The sequence below is a fragment of the Ptychodera flava genome (genome assembly GCF_041260155.1).
Source record: "Ptychodera flava strain L36383 chromosome 3 unlocalized genomic scaffold, AS_Pfla_20210202 Scaffold_27__1_contigs__length_13241970_pilon, whole genome shotgun sequence".
In the NCBI taxonomy this organism is placed as follows: Eukaryota; Metazoa; Hemichordata; class Enteropneusta; family Ptychoderidae; genus Ptychodera; species Ptychodera flava.
In genome coordinates this window covers 7,268,091-7,282,760 of record NW_027248281.1, presented here as the reverse complement: position 1 = coordinate 7,282,760, position 14,670 = coordinate 7,268,091, and the positions used below count along the sequence as shown (strand labels likewise).

Below are 14,670 nucleotides of genomic sequence, written 5' to 3'. Positions count from 1 at the left end.
CATAATAATGAACACTTCAATTTAACGAAAATTTCTATGTACCCCGGCCATCATGATTATAATAGCAAGGGTCTTCTGTATTAATTTAACAACCTCAATACTGTACATCACTATGAAACTGTTTCTTGTGACTGTTAATTTTATACAAAATGTTGTGTGGTACACTAGTCAATGTTTCTAGGGTTTTCGATTTTTGGATCATCACACATATTGTGTGGTTCCTTTAAGGAACCAATACTTGTATGGCATCAAACCAACCTGGCCTTGAAACTGCAATTTCCTATAAAACTTTCCAAAGTCGTATGGCTATATCCTCCTATCGTCATGCTCCTTTCTCTTGCAGGATTCTATACAATGACAGTCATCTGTTATTCAGTGATGGGATACATCCAAAACATGCCAAAGTTGTCACATCGTCGTACACCACGCCCTCTTCGGCGAGTCTTATCACCCAACGCCGAAAAGGCCGTGGTATCACTGGCCACGTTTAGCGTTCACGCATTGCTGCAAGGCTCTATGATAGTCGAGGAAAAACCGACGAGCCAATCAGATTGCCCGTTACAGAGCCACTATTCGGCTGTTATCAGGCATAACTTGACCAGCCGGCGGCCCCACGCCTCGCTGTGTGCAGTTGCCGACCAAGCATAGAACAGCACCGCTGTGTAAAACCCGTTGTTCAAAACTATTGATCATAAATTTCCTTTACTATAAGTCACGGTATAAACGTTTATGTATCGATCTCTTCATTTAGGTTCACACTGAAAGCTTTCTTTTATCGTGCTGTGGGTATACATGGAGCTAGAAACGTATGAATGGTACATATTGGGCCCTTTCATTCGAGCTGGTGCTCCGCGATACAAATCACAAATGTACGCTAGGCTCCTGATCGTCTCAACACTGCCGAAATCACAGATCTCGGAAAATTGCGTAGTTGTTCAAGTCCGATTATGTTTCATTAATTCATCACAAAAGTTACGCTAACAACGGAATCAAACCAAGAGAGGTGTAGTTTGTTCCATGGGTTTGCAGTTTAGCTGGGTGCGAACACGTATAAGCTTATGCGTACACTCGCTCAGTGTGACCTGGTGACAATTTTCGGACAGGGTATAGTGAATTTCGCCCAAAGCCGTTTCACAAATAACGAGCAGTACGAAATCTTATTACCATACCCTTCGAAACTTTATTGTGCTTATCCTAAAACTGTTAACAGGACGGAAGTGGTATTTAGGGGGTCAAAGTTGCCAAATTGTTGACTCCATAGTGAGTGCGTAGTAATCGGACTGATATCGCAGTAATCGGACGTCGTATTTGGAATGTGATTATAGGGGCTAAATATTGATATTTTGAAACTTCAAACCCTCGATTTTCAATTTTGATGTGTTTAGAAAACTGTTTGTAAAAAAATTGTGATAAATTAGTTACGTTCAATCCATGGACAAAGCAACTATATTTCGACGTGTATGGTGCTTACATCGGACATGGGCTAGTCTCTGTGTTGTTGCTTTCGACACCTTGTTGTATCGTACGGTGTGTTAACTTCGCGAAGTTTTATAGCGCTTGAAATAGCTTCCGAAAAATCTAACTATTCAAAACGGGACAGCAGCGTCACCTGACTTAATATGCGGTATCATGACTTGTAAAACGCTATCAATACGGAGCGAAGTGAGTACAACGAACAGCATGTCTTTAAATGCCCGAACTGAGATCGTCCGAAAATAGTCACACTGAGTGGCCTTGCAGTGGGACCGGGTCGGGTTCGTTGCTGGCCGTAGTCTGTGTACATACCGAAGCCATAGTATTCACATGGTGTCGCCGTTGCTCTCGATCATGACAGAAAAAACTGTCAAAATTTTGAAAGCTGTCGGATTTAATGCCACATATATCGGAAGAGATGCAACGGAACCAGAGGATCTCAGGCCCTGAAAGCTCAATTGTGTACACACAGACGATGAGGAGCTTACGACCCGACATGACATGACTTTGTAAAACGGATTCGTGATTGGCTAATTCTGATGATATGTTCTCATGAATAATTAATTAACCCCATTCATACTTCCGCACTTTCTCGGCGTAATCTGCCAGAGCTTGATTTTTGCGTAGGTCAGCGGAGCGGAAATTATTTCTCTGGCTCGCGAGAATGGTATACTACACGGCAACTCAACAGACCTGCAGTCGTACGGGTAACTCTCAAGAGTCTTGTGCTGCAGTGTATGAGTAATTGTCTATGCTTGAAAATTGGGGGTCACTGTCGGAAAATCCTACCGGTGCGGTAAGCTTTAATCATGATCGTTTCCACAGTCAAAATCACAGATTAGCAATTTGTACAGTTGTTCAAGTCCGACATACATATCACACAAGTTACGTAAACAATTGAATCAATGTATAGCATCACACTGATTTTAGACTTTGGTCAAAATTACCTAAAATTACCATACATACTTTATTATTATTATAGCAGATAATATAAGCAGGCTGTTTTGTGGTAGGTGTCAAAAGGTTACAATAACCCTAAAGGGTTGATGTAATAAATTTTATCTTGTTATCAGAATTGAACACCAAAAATTTCTTGATAAAACTTACATTGAGAATATTTTTCTTGTATCAAGAATATTTTTCTTGAATCAAGAAAAATATTCTCATTACTGGTCAGCTCAATACTTAATATGATCTTGCTTGAATGGTTAGCATGATCATAAATCTAGATAATGATTTCCTTAATATAAGAAATTTTATCTTCATGTTAGCAAAATTAAATGACTTACAATATCTTAATAAAACTTATATTGAGAATATTTTTCTTGAATCAAGAATATTTTTCTCAAATCAAGAAAAATTTACTTATTACTTGTTCAGCTGAATACCAAATAAGATCTTGCTAGAAAATGTTACAATTTTTCTTATTTGAAGAAAATTTATCTTATATTAAGAAAAATTTCTTGTAAGAAATTTTTAGCAGTGTATCTCCTGCCTCAACTTGTATACACTGATAAAACTTTGATACAGCATGTTTATACACTTCAACATCTGTAACTTCTCTCTGTCCTCTAAGTGACATCACCTGGGCATGTGTACAAATGACATGATTCTTAACAAAAGGTTTCACTGGTTTAATTTTTCTTCTGGCACATCGTCGTACACCAGCCCTCTTCGGCGAGTCTTATCACCCAACGCCGCGCCGACTCTGGCGGAGCAGGGACTACATTAGTCTGGTTCCCTGCCCCCATTCTACCGCTGGCTGCGCTACACTCCCTGCCCCCTTTCTACGAAAAGCAAATCGACATGTTCCATAGTGTCGTCCAATCAGTGCCGTGAATAGAATGGCGCATACCTGACCCTTTTCGTAGAAAGGGGGCAGGGAACCAGACTAGGACTACATCGGCGTATCTGCTGGTGTGGAAATAAATTATTCATGAGCTTTAAGTTATGTCGATCTGACCAATCAGCACCGGCCTCTTATAGTTCACGTTGTTCTTGCGTCATCTGAACCCTGATCAACATGGCTGCCACCACAAACAGCGTAGTGCCGGAAACAAAATATGGCAAATGTCGAGTTTGTCATAACATCTTATCGTCAAATTATAGAACATTGTATTCTAATACAGTTGAGCAGCAGAAACAAGTTCTGACGGCAGTTATTGGTCCATATAGCCGTGGTGATGGCCATCCACAGAAGATCTGTCTTTACTGTTTAAACAGAGTTCGCCGCCTGGGCAAAATTCAAGACACCATTGCAAAGAACTTTTAGACTCTTAGACATGATGAAGAAGATCTTTTTCTGCAACTGAGGATAGCACAATATTCTTAATACATTTTTTGCTGTTGTACCTGGAAGACTCAAGATAACTAAAAATAATGAATTTATTCTGTTTACATGCACATTTATTCTGTTTACATGCACATAGATTTTGGTAAAATATGATACATTTGTGAAAACCAAGATAATTGAAGATGAAGGAGTCCAAAACTTACTAAAAGCGATATGCAATGGCCGGAGTGATAGCACCATCGGCAATCACATGTACAAGAGCAAATACAGAGAAATCATAAGGAGAAATTTTCTAAATGACCTGTCACTGCAATATGAACAACTCTGCAGTACTAAGGTGCCATCACATCTCGGTCAACGACACCAGATGATCTGCTTGGCTTAAACTGGGATGTTATCCTGAGTGAATGGGAGACTAGGTATGTAGAAGTTCCTCCATAGCTGTCTGGGTTTTGAAATAGTTATAATACTTTGGATCAGTGTTCATATTTCAGTCCAGTTTACCACAGTTTTTCATTGAGTTAATAATGAAAACGCTTAAAAAAATTTGAAATTTCCTGTCTGTGATACCAGAATAGACTTTAATTGCTATCTCTTGTCTTGAGTAACACAAGTCAATATCATTGTCTATATGAATATGAACAACAGACTTTTCATGAAATGTGTTATGTGTGTATGTGAGGGAGGGAGGGTGAATAAGTGTATCATTAATAAAGGTGCCAACTGCTAGATTGGAAACTATGAAATATTGTCACTGATATTATAAGGCACTTTTTTATTTCTCTCTTGCAATATTCAAGGGCACCTCTACTATTGGATGTACTGCAGTCTGTTACTGCAAATGATTACACACACAAGGATTATACATTCAGACCAGAGAATCATCCTGTAGTTGCATTCAGTGGAGCAACCCTCCTTTTCCAAAGAAACAATAACTTGTCACTAGTTAACTATGCTGTTGGTATGGTGTTAGACCATGGAGGTGCTACAGATGAAGTAAGTCATATCATAAGGTTTCCATTGTTTTTAAAAAAGTACATCATTTCCTTGTAACTTGTAAACGTGATAATTTTAGTGCATAGGATACAAAATCTTCCAAGATAGTTGATATTAATGGAGTTGAGTTGGTCATTTGTATTACGGATAGTTTTCAATTGGATTCGAACCCACAACATACGGCATCAGTCGCCTAGCTGAGAGGCCACAGACAGAACCACTCGGCTAAATCTCCACTCCCAAAAAAGAGTGGTTCAATAGCCGGCTAAGTTGTTACATTTTTCTGACTGAGACCGCTCAACACGTTGTGTATTACGGTATGTACTAATAAAGATGTGTATTTCAACATTTATCACACTTAGTGACTAAGAACAGCAATATACCAAATTTTCACTTAGATGTGTGGATTATTACTCTTTGATCTAAACCTTTCTTTCAATAATTATATATAAATCTTTTCTTCATAGACAATATCTATCATGAACAAGCTTGGCTGTAGTGTATCAAAAAGCAGCATATACAAGAAGAAGAAAGAACTGACCAAGAAACACACAGAAATGAAAGAAGACATGTTTCAGAAGCAAGTGACTCAAGTACAAAATGTATTTCTGAAGAAAGGTAGTGAAACTACATTAGAAAATATCAACACCAAAGTTTGCAATTCTGTGACTGCCATAACCAACCCGATACCTACTGAACAGTGTAATTCTGGTTGTGCTAGCAATAGTGTTGACCATGTAATTGAACCCGATAATACTGTGCTTACACATGCAATGCTTCACCACTAATCATGAACTTACGGTTCTTATCATCACAGTCCTGTGCCAACATAGTGACAGATGTAACGCAATATCAAAATGAAGCTCCTCTGAGTTCATTACAGGAATGTACAGAGTCAGATGTGTATAGTAACCAGCCTAATGCAGTTCAGATTGAGACAAATAGTGCCACTGCTGAAGCTTTCAATGATCAATGCAACCATCCAGAGTTGATGCATGTAACAGCAGTTTCTATCCCTGTCAGTAGTCTATCAGTACCTACCCAGTCAGCAAACACATACACTTTTGCTAACAACAGTTGCTTTACAGCTCCTACATTTATGAATTCTAGCAAATCATCAACAGTGTGTGGATCGATAAATAGTAATAGTCTTGACATTTTTAGCCATTTGAAAGCATGTAACACATTCAGTAATTCTGTAATGAGTAATTGTGAATATTTTACTCAACCATATGTAAATAGTGTAAGCTGTGCAAGTAGTGATACATTTTATACAACTTCTTGTCAGGAAACTACTAGGTCATATTTGTCCAGTTTTGTAGAAAGTGTATCATCAGAAGAAGAGATACCCTTTGAGATAATAGGTGATAATTTTGATCTAACCATCAGCCCAACATATATGACATACAGAGAAGGGTCGTAGGATCGCATTTGCCTGATAATGAACCTAAGGCTGATATTCTGACAGTACCAAATGCTGATTTTTTACCAACTCCAGATGATTTATATAAGCTTGAAAGTAATTTTACATTTCACATAGTCAAAACAATGGTTAAGTATTTAGAATTTTTGCAACCATATACTCCGTCTGTACCAAGTTGTATTCCTCACCCCTATATGGAAGAAACAAGTCAGAAATCTCAATTTTTGAACTGTGAACTTATAGAGAAAAGTGAAAATGATTCTGAAGGCATAATCCACATAATTCAGCAAATACACAAGAACTATATTCCTCGTACATCTGGAGACAATCCAAAAGTCCTTAGGCAAATTGTCTTTGGAGGAGATGTATTGACTAATGAAAGGGCCTATACAGCTCAGACTTCCATGAGGAACAGTGATGGTGATTATGATGCACTGGCAGGCATAATACATCGCCCAGAAGGCTTACACAGAGTCATGAACTCTATCAGGGTAGAAACTTTTGATATATCACTTACTGTTTTGCATGCTATGGAAAGTGACCGTTTGCATGACCCCCCCCCCCCCCCCCATTCTCCAACATCTCATTTCAGGTCTAAATGTAATCTTGGTACAGATTTAAAGCAGCATACACTATTTCCTTGAGTAGGTCATTTATTTTTACACATTGCACACACAAAAGACAAGTTTGACATGTTATTCATGTGCATTGTTTGTCACTTTCTCAGGAAGTGTTCCAGGCGCTAAACCATATACTAAAATAAGCCTACCTAAGTATAGTTCAGTTATTGTTTACCTGATAACATGTTCATATTATTGTAAGTTTAAAGGATTGGTGATCGTCTGATACGCATGACTGCCTGGGCCCCACACAACCATACAAACTGTGCATGTTTGCTAAAAATGTTGCGTATTTCCCTTGTTTGTCCTTTTTTTCGGAACAATAGAAATCTTGCACATCGTAACAGACGATCACCAGTGTTTAATTTAGTTTTAAATTTTAAGTACATACATTCTCTATTACTAATGATAATATGTTGAAATAGAATTTCTCAATCCTTTCTGAAATGCACCTGTAATTTGATTGAGTAATAGAGAATGTAGTCAGCTAAAGTAAAATACAAGTTTTTCAAACATTGACACAACTCATAACAGAAATTTTTACTTTTTCCCTCAGCTTATATACAGATTGTTTTACAAAGAAACTAGTGGGAATGAGAGAGGTACTCTCTACCAGTTGAGGAACATCATCAACAGAAGAGATGTCAGTGGAGTTGATAGTGTTACAAAAGCATTCAGGTAAAATTTTATTTTTGATTTATAATGTCAAGCCAAAAGATTTATTATAAATGTACTCCTCATTGCTTCTGGTATTGGTATAGATGCTGATTCAGTATCTCATATTAATATATGATTTCTGTCTGCTCTTCATAACACATTGATAATTTCATTCCCATTAGATCACATCATGCATTTATAGAAAACTGCTTAGATGCCTACATAATAACTGCTAGCTTGGACCATTTTGGTATATCATCATTAGACGCCTTACCAACTACAAATGTGCCACCACCTGACCTATCTACCCGAGCACCTCAGGAACAGTATAACTGGATTTGTCAACAAGCCAAGAACATACTGGACAAGCATCTTCGAGCCGAACAGACTACCACTGTCTCAAATATTCAACATCATATCGTTGCATTGGATGAGAGGGACAGTGTACTTGCAGCTATGAAAACTCGTGACGGACAATATCACTGCAATGTGCAACAGTGTTCTAAAGTGTATAAACGTGAAGGATACTTTAAGAAACATTTAGAATGTAGTCATGGATGGACCTTCTCTGATGTAAATTCAGCTACTGAACCTGAAAGAGAAGAGCCTGATTTAGGATATGCTGTGATGGCATCTTTCATGCTGTGTGCCTTATTAGTACGCGATACATACAAAGCCTATAAACATGGCGATGGCGCCCGTGTATTCAGAAATGCAAAATTAGATATCTTGTTAGCTGATGCTATGGGACACACCAAATATCGACTGTGGTTATGGCGAATGCTCGCTTATGAAAAGGCTATTTTAAGTGAACGACAAGCTTTTGAATGTAATGGAACATTTCCAGTAATTTGACAGGTGGGAAGGGCAATAACATTCCCAACGATAATGTAGTAGAGATACAGGTCCATGCCATTAAATCTCTTCTTCGATCTCAGGGTGCCAATGCACCTTTGAGTCAGCCCAACTTGCATGCAAATCAGCTCAAGTGGTTGAGGGAATCAAATCTAACCTAATGACCAAAGCAGAGGTAAAGAGAACATCCAGAAGAAGACGCCAGACTGATAAAATCAGTGATATAGAAAAAATGGTAAATGAACTTAAGGAGTCTAATTTATTTAGAAATTGTCCTGGGAGAAAACTTGACTCATTTACAAAGTTCAAAGATCCCATGGACAGAGTAAATGCTGTGATGTTTCATCAGTGGGTAATAAGGCAGAAGGAGAGGGCAGGATGTGAGCTTATTTCTGAAATGATTCAGTAGTATGACCATTATGTAAGTGTCTCTGAATACAATGCTAAAGGAACTGATGTAAGTGTCAGTATGTATGATTGTGTGTGCATGATGAGTGGATGCGACTGTGATTATTTTGAAATTGGAGGGTAATGATATTGTCTGTGGATGTAAATGGTTTGAAAAAGAAACATTTTCCAACACCACAGAGTGGACTACTCTGAAAATGACGGTTTTGATGGCCAGAAAAGAGTTTGTCATGTACTTGTTTAGTTCTGTAGGAAAAGAAATGAACATCTATGTAATCTGAGAAAGTAGTTTTACACATAGCAGTGTGGTGCTTGTGCCATTAGTTGGACCTGCTTTTGTACCTAGTGTAGCAATTGAAATTTAGGTCAAGAATATAGCTATCTCTTTTATATATATATATATATATATATATATATATATATATATATATATATATATATATATATATATATATATATATATATATATATATATATATATATATATATATATATATTTGTCCGATACTGCTTATTAACCTGACTGCTAAATGAGTTATAGTGCATTTAATGGTCAATTGTAACAGGTATGACAAATACATAAAAGCAATGGAATATTTATTTGACTCGGTATTTGATCAGTGTAGTTTCACTGTACATTGTTTCCTATGGTCACTTTTTGTGGTGAATATTTTCTTTACAAATTTCAGGCCAACAATGAATAAAATAGAATAAAGTAAAACCTAAGTAGTCATGTTCTTTAATGACTAAACTGACACAGTTGTAGAAAGTACTGATTTCTGCACAGTAGTACTTGGGATGTTCTTGACCGTAGCACAAAAGCCAGGTTTTCCCTTACAAAAATATCCTATACCAGTCCTATAGGGTAGAGGCATGTAGGGTCTTATAGGACATCTGGCAGTAGTAGTCTTACAGGATTTTGGAACGCAGTCTTACAGGGAACCCTATAGGGAGCCCTATAGGGGGTCTTATAGGGAGCCCTATAGGGGGTCTTGTAGGCAGCCCTATATAGGGGGTCTTATAGGGAACCCTATAGGGTACAGAATGCTTTACATATTGTTATCATACTTTCTAAGAGATTGAACTCGCACAAGGCAAACAAACTTCTGTAAAGAGTGCAAAAATTTTGTTAAGTAAGGAATTACTCCTTCTGATTTTGCTATAGGTACCAATGCAATGAATAACTACAAAACTCACAAAAAGTAAGTCAACTTACAAAACAAGTAATTATACACATGTAGTTTATTTCTAAAGGAATTAAGATTAACAATCAATCAAAACAGAAATCAATGCAACATACAGGGACTACAAAATATAAAGCACCTACACATATGAATGCAAGGCCTACCTTTGACTTGTCACCTCAGCCAAGTGCATTATTAATTGAATAGATGTGCATCTTAACTCACGTAATTAAGAGGTCAGTTCAGTTGATGCTGCAATGTCGATTCTTACAGTTGTGACATATTAGTGATCTCCCTTCTCCATAACACTGTTAGAATCTTGGTTATGGACCTTGGATCCTAATGTTCCATGCAATTTGGAGTTGAACTTTAGTACTTACATTAACAAGAGCCATGCATGTTCACTGGCGCACTGCCTCAAGTGCAAATGAATAATGCGTGGCTGTACTATTATGTAATCAGCCCATTGTAAATGCAGGAAACTATTTACATAACAAAGCAAAGAGACAGGTCAGCTCACTTGACCTTGGATCTAACAAAGAGAGTCTTTGTCTGTGTACAGCCATGACATGTACAAACGGCAAAAGGAATATGGTATGTTCCTGGCATGTGTGTGTAAATAGAAATAGCTTTTGAGAAAGGGTATATGAGAATGTGTGAAATTCTACAGACTATTTTCGTATGGGAATAATTATAGTTATAAACATTACTTAAACATTACTTGTTCAGTTTTCAGTCCTAAAAGTCAGGCAGAATCATCTTGTAGTAGGGTGTCCTATAGGGCACAAATATGAGCCTATAGGACTAGTACGAACCGATAAGACATGACACATAAATCCTACAGCACAGGCGTTGTCCTATAGGACGAATGCTATAGGATGGAGGTAGCCCTATAGGACTCCTGCAGGGATCCTTGGGTCCTACAGGGATCCTGTAGGACTTTTTTGTAAGGGTTTATTTTTGACAGGAACTTTGCTTTTAAAATGACTTTTCCTGTAAATTTTTGAACTTATACAGTAACCATAATCACGTTATAAGGGATATACTTTTACAGTCCATGGGCCAGAATGGAAATTGGGACCTAAACACTGTAAATACATTTTTCATTTTTGAAAAAGAAAGATACAGATGTGATTGTCCACCATGCTTTCCATAATCTATGGAAAAATTACAGAAATGTAGCGTCTGATTTGGTACTTCACTTTGGTACCAATCGATGCAAGATTGGGGTCTATGGCCCATGGACTATTAGCCCTCTCTTTTCAATAATTTCGTGAAGTTTGAACCTGTTGCAAATTGATTGCAGCATACACTGAACCTTTTTCAGACTGACAAAAGGCGTAAATCTTTTCAGTTGTTGACATTAGTAGAAAGCTGTACTCAAATCAACTAGTACCGGTAATAAAATTGATCACAAAAAAAGAACATAATTTATTAGTAAATATACTTTATTTGCTTTTCAATTCTTAGCAAACTCGCCAAAAAAAGGAAATCACAAAATGGGGCAAAATGGCCCACACTTTATGTACATGTTCTAGATTGCTCATCATTATAAACCATGTACAGAATGTTCTGGTAGGTACTACTGGAAAAGCCTGTGCAAGCAACACCTTGACTTTAACTGTGTCTATCTTCTGATTCGACACACAAGTGTATTTAGTCATCTTGGGTCATGTACTCTTGATCCTGATCAGAGTCGAGACACAATTCATCATAGTTGTCCCATAGAACAACATTCAAAATGTCTATGACCTGTACTGCTTGTTCATATGACCAAACATTACATAGAGCCATCACATCATCTGCTGTGAACAACTTGTGAATATTTTCAATAATTTGATTGATTAAGTCATATGTAAAGCCATGTGTAAGGTCTGCTGATATCAGCATCTCTCCAGAAATATTTAAAGATTCTCTGTACTGTTCTAGAGCTGCCCTCACGTTCATAAGCTGATTTCCAGTTACAGTTCTTACCATGGAAACTTCTTCCTTGTCAGACACTGATTCGACCGTTCCATTAAGTGAAGGATGATTGAACCTTTCATGACAATTTTCGTTTTCACAATTACACCTATTAAGACAAATGTCACAACAGAAATGTTTTTCTTTATTGAAAAAGATGGGTTCTGAAGAATATGTCTCGCAAAGTGTTAGGCGACGACAATTATCATTATTTCGGAGGTAGGTTAACAAATCTGGGTTAACATTTCTCATTTGTTGCTTTTTGTAGAACAGAATGTGTAAAGATTGAGACCCATCTCTACCAGCTCGACCTAGCTGCTGTATCAATGTGTCCAGCTCTTGTGGTGGGCCATAGTTCACCACACTTTGAACTCCTTTGAAGTCCACACCCATCCCAGCAGCATTTGTGCAAATCAATATTTGTAAACTTCCATCAATATCATTCATATTGGCCCTTATTTTTTCTTTGATATTAGGTAAAGTACATGAGTGGTACATGTTTACAATTTCACGATGACAGCCTGCAAGTTCTCTGACAAACATTCCATAAACTTTGGCAGTGTCACCAATACTTTTACAAAACACAACAGTCCTTGGACAACTGTTCTGTTTGGCTGCTGTGACCAGCCATCCAAAAACTTCTTCTAGTGGCTTGGCATGAGGAATTTCACTCACAAAAAGGGAAATGTTATTCCTGTCTGGAGATTCAGTATAATCAATACTATTCATCATACACAATTTTTGCTTGATTTTTCTTCTATTGATATTTGTTGCTGTAGCTGTGATTGCCAACATTGGGATACCTGGTAACAGTGATCGTAGCTCTCCCAAGTGACCGAACCATTCTCATAATACTTCCTCAGTAGAACTGGTACCCCTGTGAAAGAAACGATACAGTTCAATCTACAAATACTGCAATCATGATTGTAGATTTTATGAAACGTCTATTGCCATAAAGAGGAAATCAAACACGTGAAATTTTACAGGCAGGGAAGGGTACTGGTAAAATCATCCATCGTTACTGCAATCTTTGTGACACTATGAGGTCATACATGCGAAAATGAATAGCAGCAATGAACTCAGTATTCACACCAATCACAGACAAAATGTAACTAGGTTAGAGCAATCTAGACATTAAAGTACATCTGGGAGCTGAAACTTAATTGTTTTAACCAAGGTTTTAAACAGAGAGGGATGGTAAATTTTAGTGCTAGCAGCTGGTGCGTACTATAAAAGATGAATGGGTACGGACTAGCTGTTCAATTCCACCTCAGATCCGTGCATTTCAACCCGATCTGCAAATCTCCACTCATTTGTGCAGGCGTTCGTATGGCGGAGTCGGGAGGCGGCGAAGCCATAGCCGGACACTGCACTCTCGCCTACTCGTAGGCACAGTCCCTAATCTTTTTTTAGGGACTGTGTCGTAGGGCAATATGGTAGTGAAACATGTACAATGACAGAGTTAAATTTCAAGTGACGTTTTGGCGTTAATTTTCTAGATAAAGGTATTCGAAACACGTTGAACGATGAACGTTGATCGACTGAGATGTTGATAGGTTCTATACTTACCATTGAGTAACCGTGTGGGCTTCGTCAACGACAATTAACCGGACCGTTTTCCGGTAGACTTCGGTCATCAACACTTCCCTCCATTCATCGTCTTTTAACACAGTTTCTGGGTTTGTGTACAAGAAAGAATACTTCCCAGTCTTAATGTCATTATTTTCTTTCGGGTCTTTTGCTATTACTGTGGCAGTAAAGCCCATAGCACGTAGTAAATGTACCTGTTCTTCCATTATCGAAAGCAATGGTGATATTACAAGGACAATTACAGGAAGCTGCCGATGCTGATAAACAACAGGAATAGATTGGTAGCATAGTGATTTGCCACTGCTCGTTTTGGTGGATAAAAATACGTCTTTTGACAGTAGAGTGTCCGAAATCACTTTCCTTTGATGGTCATAAAGGCAATCGAAGCCAAAATAGGAAGAAATGGCACGTTCTTCGCCGTCAGTCAGCTGCACGTTGTCACCAGCAGGGGCAGCCATCTTGCCTGATAACAGCCGAAGAGTGGCTCTGTAACGGGCAATCTGATTGGCTCGTCGGTTTTTCCTGACTATCATAGAGCCTTGCAGCAATGCGTGAACGCTAAACGTGGCCAGTGATACCACGGCCTTTTCGGCGTTGGGTGATAAGACTCGCCGAAGAGGGCGTGGTGTACGACAATTTTTTTTGTGAGAGTGAGAGCAGGAAAAAATGCTCTGGCTTGCGAGAATGTTCTGGCAATGCCAGCTAATCAAATGGGTGATTATGGCTTTGCTATAATCATGGTTAACGTCTGGGAGGACACGGGGAAAAGGGTTTATATACACCTTGACGTGTGTGGGTCACCATGCGCCACCTACTACCACTGGCATGGCTGGATGCACTTAGTGATGTAACCTTATCTACCAACTGCCCTCATTTACCGTTATCTAAACAATTTGCCTCACCCTCTCCACGTCATTATCCATGCGCATATCAGTGCGAGCAAAGCTATAGCTCATCCATTTCAACTTCTGCCACGCTCAAGTTCATACCACCAAATTCTCCATGCCAAAAACGAAGAAAAGCAGAGGCCGCGCCCCGAGCGGCCAGCCGTACATCGACGAGGTCGAAGAGACGCCCAGCGCACCTCGACGAACACCTACTCCAGTCAGTACCGATGGAAACCACACCAACCAACCCTGCCTGCGTGCGACGTACTGCCGACTACCGCCACAGCAGCAGCCGACCCAGGCATACCAGACCATGTCGCCA

The 14,670-nt window shown here is 38.6% G+C and overlaps 1 protein-coding gene and 1 long non-coding RNA gene across 2 annotated transcripts in view; one reads left to right on the top strand and one right to left on the bottom strand.

Moving 5' to 3' along the window:
• Positions 1-14,670, bottom strand: part of LOC139126440 (uncharacterized) — a 178,358-nt gene that overhangs the window by 18,662 nt on the left and 145,026 nt on the right. The gene's annotated exons all lie outside the window — the stretch shown is intronic.
• Positions 3,497-7,483, top strand: LOC139126168 (uncharacterized). The gene is made up of 5 exons (XM_070692217.1): positions 3,497-3,539; positions 4,104-4,185; positions 4,567-4,762; positions 5,230-5,380; positions 7,362-7,483. The coding sequence occupies exons 1-5, from the start codon at positions 3,497-3,499 to the stop codon at positions 7,391-7,393; spliced, it is 504 nt and encodes a 167-aa protein (XP_070548318.1). The 3' UTR covers positions 7,394-7,483.